This window comes from Orcinus orca, chromosome 1 (assembly GCF_937001465.1).
Source record: "Orcinus orca chromosome 1, mOrcOrc1.1, whole genome shotgun sequence".
Classification (NCBI taxonomy): Eukaryota; Metazoa; Chordata; class Mammalia; order Artiodactyla; family Delphinidae; genus Orcinus; species Orcinus orca.
Genome location: NC_064559.1, coordinates 41,901,500 through 41,918,205, shown reverse-complemented (window position 1 = coordinate 41,918,205; position 16,706 = coordinate 41,901,500). Strand labels below are relative to the sequence as shown.

The 16,706-nt window shown below is 50.5% G+C and overlaps 1 protein-coding gene across 2 annotated transcripts; it reads right to left on the bottom strand.

Moving 5' to 3' along the window:
* Positions 1-1,803: 1,803 nt before the first annotated feature.
* On the bottom strand, positions 1,804-14,779 carry ATF3 (activating transcription factor 3). 2 transcript variants are annotated; one of them, XM_004275268.3, is made up of 4 exons: positions 14,590-14,779; positions 8,456-8,699; positions 4,475-4,582; positions 1,804-3,266 (listed from the first exon to the last, which is right to left on the bottom strand). In XM_004275268.3, the coding sequence occupies exons 2-4, from the start codon at positions 8,693-8,695 to the stop codon at positions 3,069-3,071; spliced, it is 546 nt and encodes a 181-aa protein (XP_004275316.1). In that variant the 5' UTR covers positions 8,696-8,699; positions 14,590-14,779; the 3' UTR covers positions 1,804-3,068. The 2 variants fall into 2 exon arrangements, with proteins under 2 accessions (XP_004275316.1, XP_033293951.1); XM_033438060.2 differs by lacking the exon at positions 14,590-14,779 and adding an exon at positions 13,993-14,547.
* Between the last annotated feature and the right edge of the window lie 1,927 nt (positions 14,780-16,706).

The window sequence follows — 16,706 nt, the reverse complement described above, 5'->3', positions numbered from 1 at the left end:
CAGAGATCCCATCCAAGTTTATTCTTTCAGAGCCCCGGTTTCCCTCTCTGTCGAACGTGAAAGTAGATGAACGAAGCAAATTGATGGTAAATACTTATTAATCCTTTCTTTTTAAAGTATGGAAACATAAACTTGGTTACAGAAAAGAAAACAATTTTTAATGCATTTGTTAAGAGAACTTACAGTTCCACTGATGATTTACATGCGTTTCCCAGATCAATGTTTCTTGCCATCGCCACTTCCCCCTTCCTCTCTAATTCGTTGTTGTCCATGGCAGCTTTAAAACTGTCTTAAGTTTCATAACGGCTGATTGGTGGCTCATCCAGAAGGTAAGTGCAAGGAAATTCATCCCCCTCCACCAAGACAAGGAAGATAGATTATCTCCTGAAAGAAGTGGTAAATGGTACTTCCCCCAGATGCTCTGTGCAGGTTAGGAACTGCCCCTGATATGTAGTTAAAGCAGCAAAATTAGGATGCCTGTGTCACAGGTGACAGTTTAAAGGAACTATACGTGAGTTCAAAGGAGCAGGCATGCTTCATGTGCATGAACATTCACGGAAGCGAGGATGTCTCTGAAAAATGGCATTGGTGGCAGAGTAGCCAGTTTCTATTCCCAGCCTGTGAGTGTTACATATGTGCACAGGGAAAGAGCAAGGGACCCTGGTTCTGTTCCAGACCTAAGGAATCATATGCTCTGGAGATTCCAGAAAATTAGGTGGACTGTTTTCTTTGAATTATCACACCTATCCTGTCTAAAGTTATACTCTCTCTTCCTCCCCATCCTCACTGCCATTCTTTTCCAAATTTGAAATACCTGTTTGCAACAATGAGACACAAACCTGGACCTTATAAGAGATGTAATTCAAGTGAACACGAGGAGTTCTGTGACAGATTGTAAGGTTCAAGTTGAGCAACAGGTGTACATTTTAGGCTTTTGTGTATTCAGAGAAACTGGTAGTTGAGGTATTCAGATTTTATATCAAAATTCTATCTTTTGGGCTTCCCTGGTGGCGCAGTGGTTGAGAGTCCGCCTGCTGATGCAGGGGACGCGGGTTCGTGCCCTGGTCCGGGAATATCCCACATGCCGCAGAGCGGCTGGGCCCATGAGCCATGGCCGCTGAGGCTGCACATCCGGAGCCTGTGCTCCACAACGGGAGAGGCCACTGCAGGGAGAGGCCCGCGTACCACACACAAAAAAATTCTATCTTTTAAAAATAAATTTATTTTATTTTATTTTTGGCTGTGTTGGGTCTTTGTTGCTCTGCACAGGCTTTCTCTAGTTGCGGCGGGCGGGGGCTACTCTTCATTGTGGTGCACAGGCTTCTCATTGCAGTGGCTTCTCTTGTTGCGGAGCACGGGCTCTAGGCACACAGGCTTCAGTACTTGTGGCACGCGGGCTCAGTAGTTGTGGCGCACGGGCTTAGTTGCTCCATGGCATGTGGGATCTTCCTGGACCAGGGCTCGAACCCGTGTCCCCTGCGTTGGCAGGCGGATTCTTAACCACTGCGCCACCAGGGAAGCCCCCAAAATTCTATCTTAATACCAAACAATCTAAAGGGTATGCTTGCTGTTGTGTCCTAGGGTTTGTCAATGAGAAACTGAGCATCAGAAACCACAGACTGAGGAACAGGATTGAAAGTCAAAAATCCCACCTAGTGGCACCCCAGAGAACAAAGAACAACACGTGCAGAATATTTAAAGCTCGAGACCACCCCCTACACCACCATCTCCAAAGGAGAGGGGAGGGAAATGGTTAGATCTCAACAAACAACCAATTTAAAAGAACACAAACCAGCACAACACTTAAGTTCACCATGTCTTGGTTCCAATATTTATTCTATTGACAGGTTAGGAATACTAGGATAAATAAGTAATATCTTCTTTTACAGAAAATTGTAATGATACTACTGAGTAGGATTAAACACTCTGAGGATTTCACAGAAACGTCAGAATTTAAACAGACAGTAGCCAGAGTCCTCATGGCCAGTGTGAGTGACTGTCTCACAGCTATAAATGCTCTGGGCCCGATTTCTACAAACATCTGCATGACAGAAACAATGCCATTAACATCTAATAATGCTAAAGCCTAGGCATCACCTGGCTTCAAATGCATCTCCACTGATTGTGGTTTTCAACCACAAGAAAAGGAAAATGGAATATTCTTTGGCTCTTCCGGCCTAGAAAAAATTCCTGACCTAAGTCACTGAGCAGAGAATCCTAATCCTTCGGAAGCTGGACTCTGTTTCTGCTTTCTTCCTGTGACATTATAACTGAGTTTGCAACAGAGGACGTGCGTTAATGCTTGGGTGCCAAGGGGAAGAGGCCTTTTCTGTTGGCACAAAACTGCACTCAGTCCAGGCTGGCACAATTCTGTTCTCCCGGGGCTGACAACCTCTTCTGGCCACCTGAATACTTTGCAAGACACTGCACGTGCTGATATGATAGACAACCCCCCCCCCCAAATTCTCAGAAACCAGATCTGAGGAAAGTGATGAGAAAGTCACAGTGGTGTTGTGTGGCGCAAACGTCAGAAGAGCACAACGCCTAGTTTTGAAACGAACGCCTTGCACACGGTAATTCCTGTACAGAACAGCATATTTGCTAGAAAGCACAACCCTAGCCATCGCACAGCTTCACAAAATGCCATTCTCACTCCACGTCCCCTACAAGTGACAGTGGCAGTGGCAGCAGAGGAGGTGGCCCCACCCCACCCACCCAGGGTACAGATGATGCTTCTGCATGAATCCTAATGGTGGGAGGCCTGGTTTTTGCAGAATCCAGATGAAAGGCAGGCAGGACCCTAACCAGGGGCCATCTGGAGAATCCAAGGAAGGCCAAGATGTTAAGGCCTAAATTCTGGAGTTGAGGAAAAAGATGCCCTTGTTGCCCTGGTCCAAAGTCCACTCTGGGGTAGAGTGGAAAGTCACCGAGGGCCCTCCCACCGTGATGGTTCTTTGCTGCTGGGATTCAAGAGGTGCACAGGAAGTCAGATCTCCAATGGCTTCAGGGTTTTGGATGTAAAAGGAGGATTCGATGAGGACTCCGCAGTTGCCCCATACCACGGCTGCTTAGCTCTGCAATGTTCCCTCTTTTATCTGTTGGATAAAAAGGTTTCTCTCATCTTCTGGAGTCCTCCCGTTCTGAGCCCGGACAATGCATGTGGGCCGGTGCAGGTTGAGCATGTATATCAAATGCTGCTTCTCATTCTTGAGCTCCTCAATTTGGGCCTTCAGTTCGGCATTCACACTCTCCAGCTTCTCTGACTCCTGGGGGACAAGCAGCAGAGGGATTAGGAAGGGAAGCCACGGGCCAATGAGGAACGGGGTGGCCTGCTGGTGGCCCCTGGGTGGCAAGGGGTAACAGCTGGGACACGTCGGGGCTCATCAAGCTGGAAATGGCCGCTGGCTCCCTGCTACAGTGCCCCACAAAGCCGGGACAGCAGCATTAGGTTTGGGAGAATCCAGAGCCTGGAGAAGCCTTTGAACTTGGAGGCTCCTTCAGAGATGCCTTGAGTTTCCACTCAAGGTTGAGGCAGGTTGTGACCCTAATAGTAACGAAACAGCAATAGAAGCAATGGCAAAGAGATCTTCTTTACACAAGTACAACAGCCCATGGGCAGGTCTTCTGGACCCGAAAGGGCCTTGGGGACTGGAAGGCAATCCAGACTCATGGTGCTTAGTCTTCTGTGGGTCACTGATTTCACTGAGAAGCTCATCTCCCCAGAAAGAATGTACATAGCGATAAACAAAATGTCTTAATTTTCACTGACCCCCTGAAGCAACTGACAGAACCCTTGGGGACCTGTGGAACCTGGGTGAAGACTCTGCCCTGGCCTGTCTACACTTGGGAGAGGGGACACAGCCACTGGAAAGACTGCATCACGGCCTGCTCCAGCTGCCCGCAGATGCCGTTGCCAGTGGCGCTTCTCCCTTCTGGAAGGGGAGCCGGCTGAATGCAGCTGGGAGCACAGACTATTGGATGCACCAAAGAGAAGGGCTGCAGAGTTAAGAACGAGAGAGAAAAGCAAAGAAAGTGTAACCTCTGCCTGTGGATTAAGGAAATAGCTTGTTTGAAGAGATTAATTAAAGGCTTTTCACAGTGAGCCAGATGAGAGGTGGCAGCTTTCTTTCCTGAGGAAAATGGGCAACTGAAGCCTCTTTCACTGGACTGACGTATCCCATACCCAGAGGCTTCTGGACGTGTATGGACCGGCCGAGGGGGAATATGGGCACCAGATGATCTTGTGGTTTTTAATTCACACACCTGCTTCTTACACACCCAGAGTCACATTCATTGTGCTAACAGCTTTGCTACTTCGTCGTTCTGCAACTGGCATTTCTGCTACCAGCTACAATGCCCTTCCTGGGAAAGCATTTCTGGGCAGGGGCTTTCAAACTCCCCTTCCTCACGTGACGTGAGGTTGGCGGGGGACGGGCGTGAGCAAGAGGAAGGAGCAAGGCACACAGGCACTCACCTTCTGCAGGCACTCTGTCTTCTCCTTCTTCTTGTTTCGGCACTTGGCAGCTGCAATCTTATTTCTTTCCCGTCGCCTCTTTTTCCTTTCATCTTCTTCAGGGGCTACCTGTAAAATTCAAGAGGCACAAGCTTAATGGGAGGCTAGAAATTCAATCCACCTCAAATACACTGCCTTTTATTTCCAGCTAAAACTGACAAACTGGGGCAGCCCTAAAGAGTTTCGGAGAAGTAAAGCCCTAGACTTTTGCATGCAACCTCTACACACACACACACACACACACACACACACACACACACACACACACACACACACACACACTCAAGAATAATGAAAAATCAAAGAACAGTTAAAATTATATTGGCAATATTAGTAAATTAAATTTATTTTACTTTTAAAAAACATACGGATTTTAAAATAGGAGTTTGATAGTCAAAGTGACAACTATTGGTTATCAACTAGAGCAAGAAACAGATTTTGTTCAGTAAATACGTCCTTTCCCCTAGAACCAGGAATGACCTCAGGAATATCACCTTGCCACCCATTCCCCCTGCCTCTTCTTCGATTCATCTCTATCTTCACCTGGAACATCATCATAGCACCTCCTTCCTAAATTCAGGAGAAGCCCGTGCAGCTCCTGGAGAAGAGGAACCCAAGCCTATTCCCCAACCAAAGTGGCGTTATCAGCCCATGGCTTGGTGCCACCTGTGGGTGGAGAACTAGAACCATCCATTGATTCATCGAACAAGTTGATATTGATCTCTTCCTCTGTGCCCCACCCTGAGCCAGCCCTGCGATCCTCAGAGAACAAAACCCTGTCCTGCTTTACCATCTGGTCCTCTGTGAAGTTCACTCTGATCCTGACTTCGCCTCTGGACTGATGGGGAGCGAGCAAAGTCTGGCTGCTGGACTTGGCTCAGAGACCAGAGTCCAGCGGGAGTGAAGCACTCACAGTGAGCAGAGTGGGTGATGGTTTAGGCCACTAATGTCAGAACTTTGTCGTGTCACTTGTCACTGCTCCAGACAGCAGGAAAGGCCATGGGAGCCTCACTGCAAATCAAAGAGATCCTGGGACGCCACGATCACCTCACCTCTCACTTTGGATTAGATGACACTGACTTAAGGTTGGGCTGAGATGGAGGCTTTACAACATAGAGAAACAAAGCCCAAGGGGGAAATACGATGAGAGGCATTTCTACCTTTTATGTCTTGGATCCTAGAACCACATAGGCGGACATTGGGTTTAGACTAAACTACCTTTGAATCTCAGCTTCACTGCCTATTAGTTGTGAGACCTTGTGCAAGTTACTATGCTCTTTTGAGCCTCAGTTTCCTCATTTGTAAAATGGGATCAATAATCTTACCTACCCAATAGGGTTGTGATGAGGGTCAAATTAGTTAATCTATGTAAAGCCCTCTGCACAGGGTTTAGGTGCCATGGAAGCTTTAGTTATTATCATCATTAACCTCGTCATCAATGTCTTCATTAAGAATTCAGCAAGTCTAGAATTTCCTTTGCAACTAACTCTACAGATACTTTTGGACAGTGGGGGAGGATTCAAAGTATTCTCATAAAAGGAAGTACTTGAAAGTAGAGCAAATCTCAGAGTCACAAAGTGTCAGACATGGAAAAGCCTTTCTAAAGGCCATTTAGATCAATCCCCTCACTTTATTGATGTGCAAATGAGGCACAGAGTGGCCAAAAGTAATGTGCCAAGGGAGGCCCAGGAATCACCAGCTCATGGTCAGCAGACCAGTAGGCTACAACACTGGATGTAAAACCCAGGCCTGTGGCTCCCGGTCCTGTGTCCTCTCTTGGCCACAGCTGCCTCATTCCACCGTGCTGCATTCCCAGAGGTGCCTGGGATCTGGGGAGGAGGCTCACGCTGCCCAGATACACAGGATGCCCGTGGGTTTCACAGGCTCAGTGCCTTAAGTTGAGACTTAACAGCCACCAAGGAGACCAGAACATTCAACTAGGTCATTTGGTACATTCTCTTCCCAGTAGAAAAATCTACTTGTTAAACTGACCTAAGATCAGAAGGTCACTTGATGAACAAAAAAATCACAATACATGAGTTGGATAACTTTAAGACTGCTTCCATGAAGCTGGCTGCCTGCTTCTTGCTCTGGAGAACCCTCCAGATATCCCTCCAAAATGTTTTCCTTCCTTCCATGGCACCCCACTACTTCCACTGCATCCTGTAATTTCAAGATTTAATTAGAAAAAAATTTTTAAATTTTTTCCTTGAGTGTCCCATGTTCCCACCCTGCACTTTCCAATATTGGACTGGGCACCAGTGACTTGCCCTGAGGTGAACTGGGGGTACAGCCAGTGCCCCTAATGCTGCCTTAAGGACATAGCATCATATAGTAGTCCTGCCTACCATTCACTGAATGCTAACACTCAGCCAGGCCCTCTGCTAGACCCCTAACAAATGCCATCTCATTTAACCCTTAGATCAGTTCTATACAGGAGTCATTGTTTACCTGCCCCCCCTTTCACAGAATCATAAAGGTTCCTAACCAACTTCCTTTAAAACTCAGTTCTTTTCTGGCCAAGTCCACTACCTCTTGCCTAAAGGCAGTGACCATGCCAGTTAAGTGAGCTTGAAACACTCCCATCTTTCATCCATGAGGGGGAGGCCGACAAAACAGCTGAGACCTCAGCTCTGAAGTTCTCGAACCACCACAGCATTGCCAGCAAGCACCTCCCAGACTTCTCACCATGCCTGTTACTCCAGGTGTCTTATAAAAGGCTGCCGAGTGGAGAACAGCACAAGCGTCAGAGACAGAAGTGAACTTGGAGCAGAACCTGTACCGAGGCTGTGAGCATGGCCGACTGGTCCTTGCTCCACAGCCTGGCCACCTGGGTTCTCGTAGTGATGAAAACAATCAACACACTCTCTGCTTCTTCAGAACAACTGGACACCGAAGGTGATCTCATACAGACAGACTCATGGCTTTCAATACCATCCATACGCTGATGGCTTCCAACTCTGTATCTCTGGCCCTGACTCTCCTCTCAGCTCCAGACCCACGTATCCAACTGCCTCCTTCACACCTCCACTGGGGCATTGAACAGGATGGATGCCTGCTCTTGTCCCACCCAATGTCCTGCAGTCCCAACCTCAGCAGCAAATAGGCTCTCCATCTTTACTGCTGGTCAGGCCAGAAATTTTGGCGTCACCATTGACTCCTGTTTGGAGTCATACCCGATGTATGACTCCGGGAAATCAGCTGTACCATCAGGACAGCTCCAGAAACTGACAACTTCTCGGCACCTCACGGCCCTCATCCCGATGCAGACCCTCTCGTGTCGGTACCCTGCTTCTGCCCTCGCTCGTACTGCCCATTCTCGACTCGACAGCCAGGGTAATCATTTAGGAATATCAGGTTAGACCATGTCGCTCCTCTGCTCAGAAACCCTCCCAGGGGCTCGCCACCTCACTCTGAGTACACGGCGTGTCTTTACAATAGCCTACAACACCCAACGTGATCTGGCCTCCACCCGTGAGCTCAGCGCCTGCCTCACTCCCCACCCCACACGTGACCCCAGCCACTTGGCCCTCCTTGCTACTGGTCCTGTGCCCTCAGCACGCCCCTCCCTCAGTGCCCTTATTCTTGATCTTTTGCCAGATACCCATATGGCCCTTATCCACTCCTCCTTCGAGTCTCTGCTCAAAGGCGATTCTATCAGTGAAGCCTCCCCTGAAGTCCTGGTTTAAAACAGCAACCCCACTCCTACCCCACTCCCCTGTCCCCCTTTGCTGCTTTATTTTTCTCCTTTGCCTGTCTGTCTTTTATGGATTTACTTATCTTGTGTGTTGTCTGTCTCCTCCCAGTGGAAGGTAAGCTCCCTGTGAGGGCAGTGATTTTGTTGTATTCATGCCCGAAGCCCCCCGCCTAGAGCATGCCTGGCGCATGGTAGGTGTGCAGTAAGTAAGTGCAGGAAGAAAGGGCACCCCTGGGAGAACCTACCTCGGCTTTGGTGACTGACATCTCGAGGGGTCTGCTGCTGACGGTGACTGACTCCAGCGCCGAGGACACCCGGTGGCAGAGGTGCTTGCTCTGGATGGCGAACCTCAGCTCTTCCTTGACAAAGGGTGTCAGGTTAGCAAAATCCTCAAACACCAGTGACCCAGGAGGGGACAGGCAGGGGACGATGGCAGAGGCACTGACTTCCGAGGCAGAGACCTGGCCTGGGTGTTGAAGCATCATTTTGCTGAAAGACACATCAAAACCCAAACTACTTCAGGGATTTGGGGGCATGGGATCAAGGACCCCCCCGCACCTGCGACCTCCAATACCTGAGCCCCACCCCCAGAAGAAGGTCCCATTAGCCCTCGGCCTTCTGCTTTGTTTTCATTTCACACCATCCTCATCTTGAGTAAAACAGGTTCTTAAAATACACAGCTCAGTGATGTGGATAAAATGCCTAGTTGAAGTTTATAAGGGGTGGCATTTCAGGCTATTCTGAATTCACAAGAGCTATTAGTATTGGCTGGTGTGCATATATGCAAATGTAGCCTCAAACAGTCCTGAAAGAGGAAGAGCGTTAAAAAAAAAAAAATCAGTGAGACTATTATGTAACCCCATTTGCAGTCTCCTTTTCAAAAAAAAAGAAAGAAAAACTTGGAAGGTATCTGAAATCAAGTTAAATCTATCAGTGAGTGGAAGTAAAAGCAAGGAGTGGGGGACCTTTGAATTTAGCAAATATATCTCTGAAGCTTCCCCCTTGGGAAGTTGGATCCAAGTCATTGAGAATGAGGACAGTAACTGTAGCAGGTGCATTTCTTCATCCCAGTTTGGCTGGGGTGTGGGAATTCAGGTCACAAGGGACTAGAGTAGCCCTTTCTTAAGGTAAAGGTTGGTGAAGCAAAAGACCTCAGAGTAAAGAAAAGTGAGGAGCTCAGAATGTGGACCTCTTTTGGGGAGTGTTGTTCAGCCCTGTGATGTTTGGAAGGGCTTGGGCTGGGCTCAGAGGGGGCCTGGGACTGGCTCTGGCACTAAGGAGTGGTGTGACCCGAGCTCTCTGAGTCTCAGCCTTTATGTGACAAATGTCTGGGAACTCCTACAGCACCGGGATGGAGTCTCCACTGTTGCTCTTTCCAGAGCCTGACCCAGCCCCTGGCACCGGCTTCTCCCAATGCCTGCTGACTGCTGGAGACTATCCGACTGAATACATGAAATGAGGAAGGGGCGGTTAAATCAAATGGCCTCTGAGGTCCCATCTACCCCCTATCCTTCTACAGCCCAGGGAAGACAAAGGGACAAAAAAAAAGCAAGCAAGAAAGGGCAGAAATAGTAATGGTTCCATGGCCCCAGTTTGGAATAGCCCTCCATAAATCTCTTCCTGCTGTATACTCCCTCCAGCAGTGGCCATCCCCCCTCATCCCTGCTTTCAGTTCTCCAGGGGCGATGAATGTGGGGATTCTCAGGGCAGGCGGTCCCCTTGGAGCATCCCTCTCAACCTGGGGACCTGAGGTCATTAGCTAAATCCAGACAGAAAAGAAGCCCTTTGGCAAGTCGCTAACATTTCACAAGTGCCTCCTTCATTCCAGAAACCTTATGTGCCTTATCTCACTTAATCTTCATGAGAACCCAGTTAGGTCCTAGTCCCATTTTATGGATGAAGTAACTAAAATTTAGACAAGCTAAATAATTTGCCCAAAGTCATAGAGTTAGTATGAGGCAGCGTCAGGATTTGGAATTAAGTTTGACTCCAGAACTCATGCCCTTAATTTACAGAACATAGAATATTATTCTAAATTGTAAAAGCAAACAAAAAGCCAGAGCAAACTTTTCTTGAGGGTTGGGAGTAGGCATGGGGATGGGTGAGGGTCCTGGAACTGAAGTGATGGAAGGGAGACTAAGCAAAGAGCCATGGGGAAAATGTGAATTCTGTATTGAATTCCTGAGCTTTCTCTGCCTGGGTGCACACTCAGACTGCTGCCTGCATTTAGGAATTCCCAGTTTGGGGTCAGAACATCAAGATTTGAGGCTCACTTCCTTATGCGTCATCATCTTACCTCCCAGAGCCTTCTCTCTCCTCTGTAAAAGAAGTCTAAAAACAATCACCCTATTTTCCCAGAGTTGTGCAAGGCATTGAAGAAATAATACCTGAATATGCCCTGGAAAATATAATGCAACTAGGAAATATGTTATTATTGGGCCTCCCAGAGATCTGTCCAGCCCAGGGCTGGCTCTGCAACAGATGCTCTGTGGGGTCTAGGTGGGTGGGTGGTTGGTCACTGTCTTTGATCTCAGACACTTCTGAATACAACACCCTGTACATCCCCCTTAAGATCCAAGATACACTGATGGTGGCAAGAATTCCAGGCCAATGAACACCACCATTGTTGACTATTCAGAGAAACCCAGGAAACGTATGTGATTCTCTTCCCAAAGCCCTATGTCATGACTCAGAACTGATATTCTATCAGTTGAATCCTGTAATCTTAGGATGCGGGGAGGAGACTTTTCCGATAAACTCTGAGAAACCAGCTCTCCAAAGCCAGAGGCTTAAGATTCTCCCATGCAATTGTGTTTTCCCTCCCTTTCCAACGTTATTAAAAACGCAGTAGTTCAGGGATGGATTTCAGAGCTACCACTGGGCTGGCCTTTGTCTGAAGGACGGCATGGCTCCCTTCTGCACAGGCAGTTTGAATTCCACCACAGTTGAGCGTAGTTCCATTTCACCTCCCAAGTTTATTAATGAGCTTTCAGGGCTTGGGGTCTGCTGTGTGGGGTTTTTTTCCCCCCTTCTTAGTGTAAAGTCAGCAGTCCTGATGAAAGAAACTGAAGAATGCCAGTGGTATGGAATGTTTTTATGAAAAGCATTGGGTGGGCTTACTTGAGGATGGAAACAGGTTGTAAAAATGTTTAAAAGCCTTTCAGAAAGTAAAGCAGTTTTAACTGTAACGATCTGGGTTTTTCCTGCACTCAGCTAAAGTTCAGTTTCTTGAGATACTTTCCAGTTATTTGTTGCCTCATTCTCTTAAAATGTGATCAGCCTAGACTCAGGCTGTGCCCCTACAAGAAAAATGAAGTTAAACCTTCAGTTTTTAAGAAAGTTGAGACCCTTGAACATCCCCCTTTGAAGAAAAAATTTTAGACGATTTTCTGAGCTGACTTTCTGTACTGACCTTAAAATTGTCTAGACTTATTACAAAGAACCTGCATTTTGCTTCTCATTACCTCTAATCAGAAATCGTGTCATACAATCGGTAGTTTCATCATTTCCAAGAAAGTGAAACTTTACTCATATATTTCTTTAACTGGAAATTCAGCTCCCAGATTTTATTTCCTAGTAGCTGCTACTACCTTGAATTTTCACTTTTAATTTTCATCTCTTTCCACTAAGCACTGCTCATAAAACATCTTATAGTAGGTAGCCAGTTCTTTCACTAACTTCCTGTCTTGGTCTTTCTCCTGGCCCACTGGAAGTAGGTATATAGACACTGCAGTTGTAGGTGTAAGGCTAGACATCAGGACAGAGATGACGCTTGCAGGCCTATCACTACCACTCACACGCTGAGCACCCGTTGGCATGCTTTCTGGACCTCAGTCACCTCATATGTAAAATGAGACCAATACCGCCTGCCCCAGTTCCCTCCCAGGGCTGTCAGGAAGATCATATGAGATATGTGAAGGTGGATTTACACACATCCTGGGTAGCCATTATTACTGTGATTCCACTTTCCCCATTTCAGGGGGGACTCATAATGTTGCTGTCAATGAAGTTGAGCCCCACTAATCATGAATTAACTGGAACCCTCAAGAAATTCAGGTCAGTCACAGACAGCTTCTTTTGCACCTTGACCTCTGGGCTCTTGGTGCACCAGATCAATTCCACCCCACTATTTGCTGGCCCCAGCTTGTCCCCACTGGTCTTAAGTACTTGAGAAATGACCAGGTCTCACACATGAAACCGTTTCCGGTTCCTGTCGTGTCCTGGCTATGTACTTCCTCTTCCCCAGGCTGAGTAACACTTGGAACCACTGACCCTGTCCCATGCCCAGCCCATTTGAAAAGGGAAGAAACCATGAGCTCTATCCAATGGGATAGAACACCCAATATTAGAGTCGTCCAGGTCAAATCTTCATTTTGTAATTGAGTAAAATGGGGTCCAGGAAGGTAAAGTGACTTGCCCAAGGCCATAAAGCTGGCGAGTGGCCCAGCCCAGGCCAAGCTGTTGACCATCCACCTGCTGCTCATTCTGCTTCATCACCAACAGAGATTCAACACCGCAAGGATCAACCAACGAGGCAAATGGAGAACAGAGCCATTGGCCAGGTAGATGAAGGGTCAATAGTCCTAGGAACCTGTACCCACCACAGAGGAGGCTTTGATAGGACTAAGACAGGGAGGGGAAGAAAGGGGACAATGGGGAGAAAAGACCAAGAGGGGGAGAGAGAATGGTGGGGTTAAAATAGGAAGGATCTGGAGGCTCCAACAGCTGCCACAGGTGCTGGGTACTGTATATTAGTCACACTGTGTGCCTCAGATGCTGCCTGCGGTGTTACCTCTGAAACCACCCAGACAATAATAACACTAAAACCCACCCCCACCCCAGTCTTCATCCAGGATATCCTCAAAGCAGTAGCATTATTCTACAACAAATGCTACATGCAAAACAGGGGGACAGTTATACCAATTTCTCCTTCATTTAAAGTTAAGAGACAGAGGCCCCAAACATGTGACCGTCACCCACACTGAAACAAGTGCATTAAGAGAGCACCCAGATTTTCTAGCACCCAATTTTTTTTTTCTGCCTCCATCAAGGGATTAGCAGCTCCTTTATTTGTAAGAAAGCATGTGCGATTTGGAAATGAAATTAGGGAAAAGAAAATAGAAGGAAAGGAAGTGATTCGATCAGATGAAAAGAGGGTGGGGGGGAGCAGAGAAGGAGAACCATTCCAGTGGAAAGAACGTGGGGAAGGGAAGAGATGCCCCACAAAAGAAGTCCCTTTTCCCCCACTGCCTCGGAGGCCGGCCAGTGACGTCCAAGCCCCCTCATTCAAGTCACTCGAGTCCCCTCATCCGTCCCTTGTCTTTCAATTACACCCCCCTAGAATCTGAAAACCTTCGTCCAGACAGGACCGTAACGGTTGTCCAGTCCAACCACCACCTCGTGCCCGCAAACAGGCAGAGGGGCCCGGAGTGTCTATATGCCCACATTTCCCAGCTGGGTATATTGAGCGAGGCCCAGGACATCAAGTGCAGTGTAAGCTCTCAGGGTCCTGCCCCCTAGACCACAGAGCCAGTCTCTCAATTACCTGAACTGGCTTCGCACTGTCGCTTCCCCCCACGGTGGGTCTCCCCGATGGAAAGCAGAGAAATCCGCGAAACGCCAGAGGAAGAGCCAGAGCTTGAGTCACAGGTACTAGAGAAAAGCGTGTGAGAAACTTGGGACAGGACGTCTCCGGCCCAGACACTGGGCATCTGTGCCGGGAGCCTCTCCGCCTTCTGCCCTAGGGCAGCCACATGAGCGCGCGCCACCTCTGTAAACTTACCCAACTAACTTTCGCTCCGGGCTACCGGCGCTGTCCTGCCTCCCGGCGCTCCGGGGCGGGCAGGGCGACCCCCAGCGGCCGCGCGCGCGACCCCGGCTCGCCCGCTCCTTCCCCATTCATTCCGTTCCGCCTCTGGGGCAGCCCTTCCGCAAGCATCGGCCTCCGCGCCTCTCGGGAAGGCTGGGCTCGCAAGTGGCAGTGCCCGCGCACCGAGCAAGGGATGGAGCCGGTCGGCGAGCCCGATAGGCTCGGACACCCTGAGCACCCACCACCCGTCGACCGCTCCCAGGGGGTAAGTAAACGCAAGGGCGGAGAGGAGCTGTGCTCCGACGCCAGTGGAGGAGCGGGAGCCCGACCTCTCGGTTGCCAGGAGCATTTCGCGCCCCAGGTCAAAAGAGAAAGTTCTTTGCGATAAAGTTTCTAAAGCGCCGAGAAGCAGTGGTGGCTGGGAGAAGTTCAGCCAGAGTTCTTTCGAAGCCAGAGGCGGGGGACAAGTGTCGGGGGTGGGCGCAGGGGCCGGCGACTGGTTACCAGAGGGGCGCAAAGAGAACGAAAGCGAGCCACCCTTGCCGCGCTCACTCGGCTTCCAACGCTCACCTCCTGGCTCCACTCGGGGCGCCCAGGGTCCGGAGGGCGGGCGGGGTCGGGGTGGGGTCGGGCTGTTTGTGGGGCCGGCGGGCGAGCACAGAGGGCGCACAGCCGGCGCGCGGGCTGGCGGGTCCGCTGGAGCGGCGGCGCGGGGAGAGCGCTGTGCAGTGCGCGCCTCGCTGCGTGCGCCTGTGGCTGGGAGCGCGTTGCATCACCCCTTTTATAGCCCTCAGGCTGGCGGCGCGCCCTCCTCCGGGTTACCAGTCCCAGGCTGACGTAATGCTATTAATAGCTTCCCCCGAGAACCAGCCGAACTAGGCTGGGCGAAAGCCGGGGTGGGGTGGGGGGCGGAGAGGAGGGGCCAAAGAGGAGGAGGGGAAAAGAGGGACCGGTGATGCAAGCTCGGGGAGGAGCCGGCCGGGGAGCGTTCTCCCGGCCTCGCACGCCGGGACACAAGCACCCGCCCGCCCTCTCTCTCCATATCAGGACCGGAGCCGCCCGGGCTGGCCGCCAGATGTGCGTACTCGCCGCTGCGTGTTCCAGGCATGAGCCAATGGTGCCCAAGCCAGCGGCATGACTCTACCGCGCTGGCATCTCTCCCTCCGCTAAGTTGCGGAGGGGGGAGTTTGGAGAGACGGGTCCTGGCCGCTGCCCAGACTAGGTGAGGCTGGAAGCGAGCAGCGACCTTTCTCTAAAATGCGTGGTCATTTTCTGGCGCTTCGTGAAAATACTCCCTTCGCAGTCAAAAGCCTCCTTCTCAAGTAGGGGACGGGATAGGAACAGAAGGATTATTCCCCAGTGTGGGAGAAGTGCTCAAAGGCACCCCTACGGTGAACCCACACCGTTACCCGCCGGGGGTGACCTCTGTGGCGGGGACCGTGAGAAGTCTGTGATTTAACTCAAGCGCGGAGAGCTCCGCGGGCTCTGTGCGCCCACGCCCGCAGCCCCGGCACACCCCACAGGGGCGCACACGCGGAACCGTCTCCCGGCAGGTTGGGAACCCGACTCTGAGGCCAGGCCTAGTGGTAGGACCCTATGGGGTTAGGATTTTTTTAACAACCCCAAAGCGTTTGAAATTGACAGCGAAACGAACAAGCCCGTGAAAAGATTAGCGACCTGGAAAAATCAGAGGCAACTCAGAGAGGGGCTAAGAGTAAGGCTGAAGCCTAGAGGCCAGGGAGAGGAGTAAAGAGAAGGTGCTTTAGTGTCCGCGGGCGGGACGGGGCGGGGGTCGCCTCGCTCTCTGGCAATGTTGAGGGAAAACCCATCTTCGGCTTTCCTGTGTTTTTCTGCGCCCAGAGAGGATTGGGTTGGGACCGGACGGACTGGACTGGGGACGCACTAACTGCAGCGGAAATAAGGCCCCGCAGCAGAAATCCTTTTCGCCCTAAAGCCGGTGGCGGGAAGGGCGGGGTCTTGTGGCCCAGATTCTAGCCGAGCCTTCAGCGGAACTGGATTTGAACCTTAAAATCGATTTCCCAGTTCCGATTCCCCGACCTCAGCTGTCTAGGCTTCGAGACCGGCAGAACCAGAGACCTTGTCAACTGCTCACGGACTAATATAGATGAACGCGAGTGTGGCCAGCCATGTTTCGTTACCGCCCGGGAGGGAGACCCGTGCGCGCCCGTGGGGTGTAGGGGCACCTGCTTCCAGCTGCCTTTAGGGAGGGAGACGGCCCAAGGCCATAGTTTGGTAATTTGGGGTAGGAACTAGAAGGCTCTCAGAGCCCAGATCTCTCCCGCAGCCCCGCCGCACCTGCAGCCCTCGGGTGTTAACAGTCGTGAAGGAGGGGGGCTGTCTGTCTCTGTCTCTGTCTCTGTCTCTCTCTGCCTCACACACACACACAGTCCTGCACCGTCGGGGAATCTGTACCTCTCCCCAGCCTCTCCGATTGCCCAGCAGCCTGGCATAGATACCCTCAGAGTTACAGGTAAAACTGAGTCCCCCGCACCCAGGTTCCTCTCCCCCGAATCCGAGCCTCACCGGGACACCCCCCAAGCTTCGGGGCCCAGGACAACGCGGAGAGCCGCCTTGGAAGTCCCCCCGCCCCCGGGCCGTCCGGGAGCCCAGAGGTTCCACGCAGGATCCCGGGATGTTGCCCGGGACCTCACCGGGTTTCCAGCGAA

Bases quoted from the DNA above. Each gene is read 5' to 3' on its own strand.
- ATF3 (XM_033438060.2), bottom strand. From the start codon at position 14,108: ATGGGGAAGGAGCGGGCGAGCCGGGGTCGCGCGCGCGGCCGCTGGGGG. The intron at 4,583-8,455 runs GTAGGTTCTCCC...TGAATTTTACAG, and splicing joins TGTCAGTCACCAAAGCCGAG to GTAGCCCCTGAAGAAGATGA. The intron at 3,267-4,474 runs GTGAGTGCCTGT...CTTGTCCCCCAG, and splicing joins AGACAGAGTGCCTGCAGAAG to GAGTCAGAGAAGCTGGAGAG.